General features: G+C 42.8%; 1 protein-coding gene across 7 annotated transcripts; it reads left to right on the forward strand.

Moving 5' to 3' along the window:
* Window positions 1-1,089: 1,089 nt before the first annotated feature.
* On the forward strand, window positions 1,090-12,244 carry LOC103631794 (uncharacterized). 7 transcript variants are annotated; one of them, XM_023301137.2, is made up of 7 exons: window positions 1,263-1,766; window positions 2,203-2,394; window positions 2,570-2,661; window positions 2,970-3,643; window positions 3,869-4,222; window positions 4,464-4,555; window positions 11,363-12,244. In XM_023301137.2, exons 4-7 carry the CDS (start codon window positions 2,996-2,998, stop codon window positions 11,985-11,987), a joined length of 1,719 nt encoding a protein of 572 aa, XP_023156905.1. In that variant the 5' UTR covers window positions 1,263-1,766; window positions 2,203-2,394; window positions 2,570-2,661; window positions 2,970-2,995; the 3' UTR covers window positions 11,988-12,244. The 7 variants fall into 7 exon arrangements, with proteins under 7 accessions (XP_008651558.1, XP_008651556.1, XP_008651575.1 ...); XM_035962852.1 differs by having other exon boundaries at window positions 2,302-2,394; XM_008653336.4 differs by lacking the exon at window positions 2,570-2,661 and having other exon boundaries at window positions 1,090-1,766.
* Window positions 12,245-12,729: the final 485 nt, after the last annotated feature.

The following is a 12,729-nucleotide window of genomic DNA, read 5'->3' on the forward strand; positions in this document are numbered from 1 at the left end:
CCGACAAAAAATACTCGATAAAGAAGCCGCTGTCGATGTATAATTCATCAAGTTTTTTTAGCGAGTGTCACATTTGACAAAGATTTCGCCAAGTGTTTTGCTTTTTGCTATGTGCTTCGGGCATACGGTAAAACAGTGTGTCTGGTATTGTGGTGTAGGGTAGGCCGGCATGCATATGCCACAGCTTTAGCTGTCGCTGCAGGTCCATATGCATGAATGAAAAATCAAGCAAGCGAGCACAGTCAACCTCCTCATGGCGGCGGCGGTGATGCGCTGTGGCCGGAGGCTAGTCGACCCGGACCGCGTCGTGTGGCTCACGTGCCATACACCGCACGTCGTCGTTGCTTGTGCTGCTCTTAGACCGCTGCTACCTGCGGCGGAAACCCAGTCTTCTTTGCGTCTTCTCTCCGCTTGCATCGCCTCTCCGTCGACGCAAACAGGTCGTCGTGCACGCATCGTAGGCGTGTATCCTGCCATTGTTCAAAAGCAAACGAAACATGAAGCCATGGGTCGTGGTTTTCGGTTGATCTGATCGCTGATCCGGGACCGAACCAACTCGAGAACGCTCGCGCGTGGTGTGAAGCAGTTGAAGACATCTCCATTAGAAATAACGCTGCTATATATATGAATTGGAACAGCTTGCACGCTACCACTACGTCGAAACGCGAGGTCTCCCGATCCTGTGCCTCGTGCGTGGCCTCCACTCAATCCCAAAGCTGGAGCGCTAGCTGGATCAGTCGGCAACCGAGCATGGGAATCTTAGCCGTTTTCCCCTCCGATCGAGCCGAAACGATCGCCAAACAGCTGCTGCTAGCGCAAAAAAACAAAACAAAAACTACAGTATGGGACCCGGCAGCACGTTGCAAACATGCGAGCATGAAGTGCCGGCCATTCCGGTGGGTTGGTCAACCTGGCTGCATGCCGATTGCCGAACACGAACACGCGCGGGGGCGACCGGACACACCGCGGACGGACGCGTGTGCGTTGCGTACACGCCCGCACGAGCGCGCGGGCATAGGCGCAGGCGGGGGATGTCGAACCCGAACCCGCCGAGCTGACCCCCTATCGGCCGCGACGCGGACTAGGCACCGGTTTCCGCTTCGTGCCGTGAGCCGTCGCTGCCTGTGCGGTTGTTGTGCCTGGTGGCTGTGACCGTGGCCGTGGCCGACTAGCCGACGACCCAGGACCGGGACTGGGAGGCACAGCTCGTCGTGTTCTGCTGCCTAAGCCGGTAGGCCCCGCCCTGGGCTGCGTCAGTGCGACTGCGAACGCCACTATTGGCCTTGGTTCGGCTCGGCCGCGGCCCGCGGGGCCGGCGTGCCAGGGGGCGGTTAGCGGCGGTTGGGCGCACTGCAGCCGCGGGCTCGTTTTTTATGGCACCGCCGCCCGCCTAGGGGACGGGGGAGAGAGACCAACCGCCGCTTGGGCTCTTCCGCCTCCAGTCCTCCACCACGGCACCACGTCGTCTTACCTCGCTTCGGCGCCGCCTCCTTCTCCATCTCCACCCAAAAGGTAGTGCGCCTCCCTCCCTCCCACCCGCTCTCCCTTTCCATGCTTCCCCACCACCACCTGGGTCGCCGAAACGCTGCAGCCGCGAAGAGATAGGGAGAAGAAGAAAAAAAACTCGCTTGCTGTTCCCGTGTCTGCTCCGTTGAGGCCTGCGTTGTTAATTCGTGCGGCGCTTCTCGTCCGGCGGCGGAGAGAGCGTGCTCTTGCTCTGTTGGTGTGCCGCTTACTTGCTCCAGGAATTGGCCTTCGCTGCATATGTAAGTTTGTTCAAACAACAACCGCTGATGGTTTTCTCCGCTACCTCCGCGCTCTCGGTTTCAGTTTCTTCTCACCGTAGCGTTTCATTAACCTCGGTAGTCTGCAAGAGACGCTGTAAGTTTAGCTTGGTTTTCTTTTTTTTGCGCCGCGCCCTTTCGCAGGACCTCAATTTCAGATTGGAATATAAAAAGGCCACCAATACTAATTTTTTATGTGGCTTTATTTCTCCTGTTATTAATCTTATGGGATAACACTAATCGGATGTTACTACGATAAACTGATACCAAAGAGTTCTGATTTTAGTATTGTACATGAGTATCAAATTAGAAGAGTTGTTTCCCTCACGTTCTCCAATTGTTCTTCTGTCCTACAAGTTTAAGGATTACTACTCGCTTCTCGCCCCTTTCCAACAATGCCTGTTTCTTGGCTCGTTAGGTTTCTCATTTCCTGAATTCTAAGCCAAGAAACCCCTAAAGGACAGGCTACCGCAGCGGGATTTTGGAAGGTTCACAATCCCTTCGTCTTCGTATGCAGACGTGAAGGAATTGGGAAAGTTGGTGTTGTCTGTGTGTCCGTGTTCATGGCCACGGAGCTAGAGCCTAGAGCTTTGCAAGAAGGTTCAGGCGGGTACACCACTAATCTTTGCTGGAAAGCTAAGAAATATGGATGCAGTCCTTTTTCCTTTTCCTAGAACCTCCACTTATCCAGTAAAATACATTCCTCCTGTAAACATGATTGTTTTTTTTTGGTTCTTTCTTCACTGGGTTATGTTATCAACTAATTTTTGCTTGCTGTGTGAAAGGACATTGTTTGATGCTGAACAGCATTATTATTGGGTGTCTTGCTCTTTTCATCTGTTTGGTTGGTGTTCCAATCATCTTGACATCTGGCCAGGTTTGGATTTTTAGGTGTTACAGGTCCACAGTTATACTAGTAATTACATGCCTATATTGCTCCTTTATGTGTTTCTGAAGCTTTAACCAATCCATCTTTGTCCTTTCCTCCTTTGAAACCATCGGCCGTATTTTTAAGTAAGCCATTACTTTCATGGAGCTTAACCATCAATTATCTAACAATTATTTCTTTATATTAGGCCACCATCAGGAACACGCATGAATCCTCATGCGCGACGCAGCATTATCAGTAATGTGGTGGATAATGCATCTAAAATTAACTTCTATTACTTTTTCTTTCTTTCACAGAAAAAGAATAAGCTGGCTCCAAGATAATGGCATCTCTTACTCCAGGAATACTATTAAAGGTTCTAAAACATATTAACTCTGATGTCAAAGTATGTGGAGAATACCGGTCCATTCTTCTCCAAGTTATTAGCATAGTCCCTGCAATAACTGGTTCAGAACTTTGGCCGGACCATGGGTTCTTTATCAAAGTTTCAGATTCTTCACACTCAACTTATGTTTCCTTGTCTAAGGAGGACAATGAACTCATCTTATCAAACAAACTACAACTTGGACAGTTTATATATGTTGAGAAGGTCCAGTCAAGTATACCTGTTCCGGTTCTTGTTGGGGTCCGCCCAGTTCCAGGAAGGAACCCTTGCATTGGAAACCCAAAGGATTTGATGCAAATGTCAACTCCCTCTGGAGTTATGGAAGCACTGGATCATCAACGGACAACTTCCAAGTCAGCTGATCTGTCTGAAAGTGAAAAGGAAAATTTGCAGAGAAAGGTAGTTATCAAAGAGCAGAAGACAGTTGTCGCTTCCCGTTACATGCTTGGGGTGTCAAGCAACAACGGGAAAATTACCAACCTCAACTCCAGCATTGATAGTGAAAAAAGTAATGGAGGAAGTACCATATCTGAATCAAATAAAAAATCTGTTGCCCTGAAAGTCAGACAAGAGGCAAAACCTCAGGTATGCTGAAGCTCATAGCTTTATATCAGAACTCTGGACTTTGAAGTTTCTAACAAACATTGATATTCAAGTTGAAAAATCACTGTATAATATGATTTTTAAGGAGTAGGAAGAATATGATATGTGAGTTCTTATAAATTTTATATACACAAAGCTTTGATACAAAAACTTCTCTTATCTTCTGAAAAGGGTAAAAAAAACCCGATGCTTGATGATTACTTTCAGGAACGGTCAAATAATACATCTCCTAGTAACGCTAAGTTAGTTTCCACAAAGCAAGAAATTAGCAAGGACACACGCAAGAATATTGGCACTTCACCTAGTCCAAATGGTTCTGCTGTAGTCAAGAAGCAAATGCCAAAGGAGAGCAAAAAGGAAGTTGCTACTGAGAGAAGATCACCACCAAAGCTTCATAGGAGTTCGCCAACACCAGCGAGGACTTCACCAACAAAGCTCAGTCCAGCAGCAAAGCAGAATGGAAACTCTGGTCCAGTTTCTTCTGTATCTACTGTTAAAAAAAGAGTTAGTGAAACTATCTCTTGGGACTCCCTCCCAACAAGCCTAATCAATTCAGGAAAGGTATGCTTTGTCATTTGGTAATTTTCTGCCTGTATCAAGTATAAGGTTCTCACGAGTTGAAATTGTGTTATCTGTTTCTGTAAATTTTTTGCACATGTTTCTTGGAAACCATGGTTCCGAACCATTCATTGTATATGCAGAAAGATATGCGCTTATAAGTTAAACCTTATTAAATTCTTCTAAAAAAACTTCACTAAATTGCTTAAACCATTTGAATATTCATTTTATTTTGTGTGAATAGGCTGTTGTCCGGAGGAAGAACATTGCTCTTATTGTAGCGGCTGAGGCTCAAAGGGAGGCTGCTGCAGCTGCGTATCTTGTAAAAGGCCTTGGGTAAGTAGGCCCATACCCAGATATTTCATATGATATAGTAATTTTAGTTGTATAAGTTGTGAAAGACGTTCCAAATTGATGAATTTGATGTATTGAGGTGCTACTATGTTTTGTTGTTTAGCAAATGATACCAATTGGCAGTCATTTTTTTTTACGGAGGGGCGAAGCCCCCTATTTCATTAAGAAATAGGAAAGTTTGAAACAACCGCCAACACGCGGTAAGATCACCAAAAGACCAACCACGGCCAGAACGCTATCTAGACTCTACACATTATCACTAGATCAGTGAAGAGCCTACGATAACAGGAGAAGTTTTGGCCTACAAAGGACTACATAAGATTTTCTTATTTACATCCAACAAGACAGGCAGAGAGCCACAAAAGACCTGAACAGATAGGCCAGCAAAAGACAGACAAATAACCACACACGGCATCCAAGTTCCACCTTTGTCATCCAGAAATCCGCCTGTCAAGTGGGCACCACCCCAAGGCCCTCCCGAAAGCTTCACTTGTCGTCTTTCGGATTAACTTGCTTCCTAGCACCACCATTCTTTGCTCCTTTTTCTGACGAATCGCTCAGGAATCCAACCAGAAGCAGCAAAGAAAAATGATGTTAGATGGGTCAAGTAAATGATTTTTTCCAAAGCACCAATCATTTCTAGTGCGCCAAATAGCCCAGAATAAAGCACCGCAACCAAATAACACAAGATGAGCCATCTTGTCTGTTGGTTTACACAACCAGTTATCATATAAGTCTTTGATATTTTTCGGAATTGATCTCAAATTCAAGGAAACTTGAATAACTCTCCACATGTATTGAGCAATGGGGCAATTAAAGAACAGGTGATCAATAGATTCATCCACCCCACAGAAGCAGCAGTTTAAGGATCCAATCCAACATCTTTTTCTCAAATTATCCTTAGTAAGAATCTTATTTCTTACCACTAACCAGAAGAAAACCTTGATTTTATGAGGCAATTTAGATTTCCACAAAAATTTATATGGAATCAACGATTGATTTTCCATTTTTTTCCTGTACAAAGAATTAACTGAGAAGCCTTTTTTCCCCAGGGTCCAAACAACTTTATCTTCTTGATCAGATAGATTTACCTGATTACAATAACTAATCAATTCATCATAAAGCAATTTGAGATTACCCACAATCCTTCTTCTGAAAGTAAGGGATGCAAATTTTGAAGTGAAAACTTCGTTAACAGAAACATCTTTGTCATAAGTCAAGTCAAAAAGAACATGAAACTGAATAGCCAACGGTTGGTTACCCAACCAAATGCTTTTCCAGAAACTAGTATTCACACCATTGCCAATTTCAGTTTTACAGTATTTGTAAAAAATGTCACGTAAACTCAGAAGTTTTTTCCAGAAATGAGAGTCATTTTGTTTTTGCTTAACTAAAATAAGGGGCTTTCCCTTAAGATATTTACTAGCAATAATCTTTTGCCATAAACCATTCGAATTTTCAATAAGCCAAAGCCATTTAGAAAGAAGGGAGTCATTCATAACCTCAAGATTTAAAACTCCCAAACCACCCTGAATTTTGGGAGAACAAACTGACCCCCAATCAGCAAGGTGAAATTTTCTGGTCTGTTTTCCCCCCTGCCATAACAGCCTCCTTCTCAACAAATCAATTTTTTTGATAACAGTCTTGGGGGCAGGATAGATTGAAAGCATATATAAAGGAACATTAGAAAGGCAACTATTTAGCAGAGTAAGTCTACCGCCCAGACTCAGGAATCTACCCTGCCACCCAGCTAATCTTTTTTCCAACTTCTCAATCATGGGGCACCAAAGATTTTTATTGATCTTCTTCTTATCAATTGGCACACCAAGATATTTCATAGGAAGATTACCTATAGGACAAGTAAAAATATCAGCATATAGAAAGTCTATATCTTTAGCATCACCAAAGCATAATATTTCACTTTTGTGAAAATTAATTTTCAAACCTGACATGCTTTCAAACAAACATAGAATGAATTTAAGATTTCTAGCTCCTTCTAAGCAATCTTGAATAAGGAAAATGGTATCATCAGCATACTGCAAACAACAGCAACCATTCTGAATGATGTGAGGAATCAGACCTTCCTCCTGAGCCTTCTTAATCATACAAGCTAAACCATCAGCCACCAAATTGAATAAAAGGGGAGAAAAAGGACCCCCTTGCCTCACCCCTTTGTGAGTAGTGAAATAAGGGCCAGCATGTCATTAGTCTTGATGGCAACTTTACCACCTCTCACGATCCTCATGACCCAATCACACCACGTACTACCAAAACCTTTTTTCTCCATCATATTGTAAAGAAAATGCCAATTCACTTTGTCATAAGCTTTTTCAAAATCAATTTTTAAGACTACTCCACTTTGATTTTTCCTTTTAACTTTATGGAGAATTTCATTAAGCGATATGACACCATCCATGATATATCTATTCTTAATAAAACCATATTGAGAATCACTTATCACTTTTGTGATACAACTCGCCAGTCTGTTATTCAAGACTTTGGAAATAATCTTATAGCACACATTTAAAAGGCAAATAGGTCTGAAATTTTTCATGTCAGCTGCGTTATCCACTTTTGGTAGTAAGGTTACCACCCCATAATTCAGTCTCTCAATTTTAAGACTATCATTATAAAAGTCATTGAATAATTGCACAATATCCAACTGAATAGTATCCCAAAAGGTTTGAAAGAATTCAGCAGGAAAGCCATCAGGCCCAGGGGCACTATTATGTTTCATCTCAAAAATCACTTTCTTAATCTCCTCCACTGAGAAAGGAGCCGTCAAGCAAGACCTATCAGAGTCAGATAATTGATTCATGTTACAATTAGACATGTTGATGCTAGAAAGCACCGAGTGACCAAAAAGATCTTTATAATAAGAAGTAGCAATTTTATTAATACCAACATCATCACTCACAGAGACTTCATCCTGATTTAGGAAAGGAATTTTTACCCTCCTCTTCCGACCTTTAGCCAACAGGTGAAAGAATTTAGTATTTTCATCACCCTCATTGATGAATTTCTCTCTAGCAGTTTGTTTTTTTTTACAAATTTCTTCTTCCATGATCTTTTTCAGATTCCATTCCATATCAAGTTTTTCGATTCTCTCAAAATCCGAGATACCCATTATTTCACATTTTTTATCTAAAATATCAATTTTTCCATCAAATCTTTTTTTAATTTCAAATATCTACCCTCAACATTGATATTCCAACCTTTCAACATTTTTTTTCAATATTTTAACTTTTTCTTTCCAAATATCAATACCAATCTTACTTCTAACAGGCAAAGACCAATTATTCACAACTAACGATTTAAAATCAGGTCTAAATTTCCAACAAAGTTCATATCGAAATTCTCTTCTAGCCGGAGAAATAACGTCAGTTTTTAGACATAAAGGGACATGATCAGAAAAGGATCTACTCAGACCAGTAACATTCACATTATTATAGTGCAGATCCCACTCAGGACTGACAAGAAACCTGTCTAACTTCTCAAAAAGTAGGAGGATTACGATTATTAGACCAGGTAAAATGACGACCACTCAGATCCAACTCAATCAAATCATGAACATCAATAATAGAATTAAAAAGAGAACTCCATTTGTTAGTCCCCCCAGGTTTGTTCTTATCCGATTCTCTTCTGAGAATATTAAAATCACCGCCAATCAATAAAGGTTGAGAACAGTTAGAACAGAAAGCGGGTAACTCGGTCAAGAATCTCTGTTTTTGATCATTTTGAGCGGCACCATAGACATTAAAAAATTCCAAATAAAACCTGAATCTTTTTGAATCACCAACAACCGAATCATAAATTCCCCTAACTCTTGTTCTCTAACATCAAACATATCGGAATCAAAACCAACTAACAATCCACCTGATCTTCCGTTAGGGGGAGACCAAACCCAGACGAAATTTCTATTTCCCCCAATGAAATTCAACCAAGAATCATCAAAATCTTTCTTATTGGTTTCTTGAAGACCAATGAAGTTAACCTTCTCTTTCATGATAACATCACGAAGGAATTCACTTTTCACACTTTTGCCTATCCCCTGACAATTCCAAATAACACCAATCATTCTGAACAAGATAGGCCCTGGACATCTGACTGGCCTTTCCTCTTGATAGGGATTTTCCTATTTTTAGGAGTTTTACCAGCCAAGTTATTATTGTTTTTTTCCTCACAGTTTTTTTCCTGTGTTGAATTTTACGACCTTTTCTAAGGATCATAACATCTTCAAGATCAGAAAAATTATCATCATGACTATCATTATGAATGTTATTATCAGCATCAGAAATAAAACAATCAGCATTTGAATTATCAGCATTAATCCTAACAGATTGAACCACTAAGTTTTTCCTAGACAATTCTAAAGATTTAATCAGATTTAAATTTTCCACTGCATCCTTAAAGGAAGAACCTAAATCAACACCAATTTTGTGAGCCACATCCATAAGAACAACATTATCAGTATTCAAAACAGAAAATGGATTGTAAGACGTACCTTTGTTGATGAATGCATCTTTAGCCATAGCTCTTGCAGCAGCTTTATCAGCAATCTTCACTTCCTCAGACGATTCCAACCTGCTGCTCCTTCTAACTCCTTCTGCAACTACACCTTCCATAGGACCACTTTTTTTAGCAGCAGCAGACTTGCTGGCCTCCTCAACATTACTCAGAAGCATTTCCTTTTTATCTTGGCTAGGAGAAGGAATGAATTCATCGTCCTTGATGAATTCATCCAACTCCTGAGAATCCAACAGGTCATCTTCACTATCATTGAATTCCTCATCCTCATTTCCCTGACTATCAAGGTAACCTTTAGGATCTTCAAAACCTTTCCCCATTTTCATGCTTTCAGATTGTTCAGACAGGGAACCAGCAACATTGGCCTGACAAGAGGATATCTTTAAGGGAGATTTTCCCTTGATGTCCTTGCCAGAGTCCTCATCACCACTTTTGGCCTTTTTAGCATATTTGCCAAGAGAGATGTCACCAAACCCTTGTCTATCAACCGAAGCCCTCTTACCCAAATTAACAGAGTCATCATTCCAACCTTCATCAGTAATGTTGTCAATTTTGAAGAAGATGTCATACAAGAAAGGTTTGACACCAACTTCAATGATAGGGGGGATCATAGCAACACTCTTTACATGAACTTTAAATCTCACAATTTCTTTAGAGTTTAAAGAGTTAATATCCACTTCTTCCACTGCCCCAATAGTGGATCCCAATTCACAAATGGCCTGATAGTTTTGCAACTCTTCTGGCACATTCTCAGCCACAATCCACACAGAATGCAGTTTAGATTTAGGCTTAGCCTGAGAACTCCAAGATGAGACAGAGATTTTGGCTCCAGACAATTTCATTTTTAATTCAGGGAAATTAATCATTTCATCCAATCTCTCTTGAGAAGGGAATTGCATGAGGAAGCCAGAATGACACTTAGTAGCTTTCCAAGTGCGTCCCCAAGGAAAGTGAAAACCGAAATCCTTCTCCAGATCTTCAGCGGTGATCAAACCCTCAACGATTTTAACCAAGCCAATAAAACTGCGTTTAGGTTTGTTGGAAAGGGGTTTGGCGAAATGAGAGGAGTAAAACCCTAACCCATCCGCCGCCATACCAACAATCGGCATACTAGGTTTATTCTGTTTTGGAAGAACACACCGAGCAGTGTTGTGGGTTTCTTTGCGACAGATCTCGCACCACAAAGACTTAAAACATTCCCTAGCGTGATGACCATCCAAACCACATTTCTGGCAAAAAAACCCTACGCACCAAATCATTCTCGGATTTTAGAATGGGAGGCGGAGGGGTTTTGAGAATACCTGGCTGACCGGCATCACCGGGAGTGGAGACAGGAATGTCCTCTTTGATCTCAGGTTTTCCGGATCCGGACTTCAAACGCCAGCTGAGGTTCCGATTCTTCCCCCAAGACTGAGAACCTTGCGGCACCTCCTTCGGACCCCATCGATCCCAGTTAGGGTTCCGATTTTTTGAGTCCATCGGAGCCGACACACCTGAGCGACCCGGAAGAGGCCACTCCTCACCAAGAGAAGGCGGACGAAGCGGAGAGGAGATCCACCCCCCACAGAAACTTTCGCGCGACGAACTTGGAAGAGACCAGAGGCGAGAAAGACGCGAAGCAAGATGGGGAAAAGAGTGCGACCCTAAGAAATCAACTGGAAACCCTAACCGCGTACCTGAAGGAAGCCGACCAGAGCAAGCCACGCCGCGCTCCTGTAGCAATGGGCCGCACGCATACGCACCCACGCGCACGGGATGCAGAGGAGACGACCCAGGAGCCGCGTCTCCAACTGTACGGGCCGGCAGGGGACGATGGATACCGGAAGGAGAAGCATGGCGACGCCTGCCTTTTTTCTTTTTCCTCATCCTCTCAGATCATCTGCTATGATCGTTTGCTCAGACACTTCCACCAATTGGCAGTCATATCTCAGCAGTGTACATTCTAAAAATGCCTTTTAGCTTTTTTATGTTTTTTTTTCTAAAGGCCTGTATATGTTAATTGCTTGTGATATGCCGGAAGCACTTTGCCACTGCAATTCAATGTTCTCTGAACAGAATAAACACACACGAAAATACTGGAATAGCATGAGCTTTGCATGTTGCCTCTGATGCTGCAGTGCATCCCAGGATCTTGTTTCCTTATTGCAACGCACATGCTTTACCTTTTCTTTTATGTCTAGTTTTTTTTTCTCTAGGGAGCTACATTGTTTACTTTAGCTCATGAACTGGACAAATAAATCTAATCTTTACGTACTTTTACAGAATTTTTTCTGAGATAAGGGAATCTTCTGAAGTAGATCCACAAGCTGCAATCACCAAGTTTTTCGAGCTGCACAGGCTTATCGTTCAGCAAAGTGCTGTCTGGAAAGCTTACACTCCTGAGCCTAGCAAAGAATCTCGACCGGAGAAGGAAAAACCGTCGAGGAAAGCTTCTGCATCTCATCATCACCAGAACAAAGCTGGCACACGCGACACAGCTAAGAATCCCGAAGGTGCCCAGGGCAGTGAGAAGACGGAATGGGCCCGGGAGGACGGTTTCAAGGAGATCTGCAGGTCATGGATTGTTCTGAGGAAAGAATCGCGGTCGTGGTTTCTGAGCTTCCTGGAGGATGCACTTGAATCAGGATTCATGTCCGAGGGCCAAACCACCAAGAACACGAGAGAACGCGTGCGGGGACAACCCAAACCCAAGGGTGGGGACGGGAGGATCGCGGTCCTGCTGTCGCAGCTCAAGGAGACGAGCAACTGGCTCGATCAGCTGCTGCAGGACGAGGCGGACACTTCCGCGGACGGTTTGGCCGAAACCGTTGACCAGCTGAAGCAGAAGGTGTACAAATGCTTGCTTGGAACGGTCGAAACCGCGGCGTCGGCACTCGGAGGAAGATAAAAAAATTGATGTAATGGTGACGAAGACGAGCATTAAGTTATTGGGTGTTCAGTCCTGCAACAGGATGTTGGGGTGAAGAACACAATGAGGGGAAGATGTAAATAGTCGGGTTGCTCATTTTTAAGTTATAAACTAATTTATTTTTATTTTTTGGGAGGTGGGGGTGGGGGAATTTCCTGGTGTTGCGTGTGAAATGGCAATTGATTTTCTTGGGTATTCGAATTGTTACAAATGATCTTGCGTGTCAGCTTTTGAAATAGTCGGGTTTCTGATTTCTGTTCGCGTTTTGCTTGAAACCGGGGATTCCTACCCGCGTTGGTTCCCGTCAGTTTAAGGCCAGTTAGTGGAACGCCAACTTCTGGATTTTGTCGCTTGGGACAATCTGAGAGACAGACAAGAAAGGCAGAGTAGGACTGTTGAGTTTGTCACAAGCTGGAAACTAATAAACATAATCAATCAGCTAATATATCCACATCGCAGTTGGCAGAGCGAGACAGCACAGCGCACTTCTACACTTTGTACGTTGGATGGAAAATGATAAAGCTTTGCGGATGTGTTTGGTTCGCTGCCTAATCTTTTAACATTAGTTCTATAATTTAGCCAATTAACCTTAAATAAGTTGTGATAGAGTTAGTCGGGAATTAAACAGGTCTTCCGATAGCGAGTAAAAATATGTTGATCCTACGGCAGTTTGTGAATTGTATATATGTAACTAGAAAGTTCGTGAGGACCACCTTGCGCA

Source organism: Zea mays, chromosome 1 (assembly GCF_902167145.1).
Source record: "Zea mays cultivar B73 chromosome 1, Zm-B73-REFERENCE-NAM-5.0, whole genome shotgun sequence".
Classification (NCBI taxonomy): domain Eukaryota; kingdom Viridiplantae; phylum Streptophyta; class Magnoliopsida; order Poales; family Poaceae; genus Zea; species Zea mays.

Coding starts and splice junctions, on each gene's coding strand:
- LOC103631794 (XM_008653336.4), top strand. CDS start 2,996: ATGGCATCTCTTACTCCAGGAATACTATTAAAGGTTCTAAAACATATT. Junction 4,223..4,463: donor GCCTAATCAATTCAGGAAAG/GTATGCTTTGTC, acceptor TTGTGTGAATAG/GCTGTTGTCCGGAGGAAGAA. Junction 4,556..11,362: donor TATCTTGTAAAAGGCCTTGG/GTAAGTAGGCCC, acceptor GTACTTTTACAG/AATTTTTTCTGAGATAAGGG.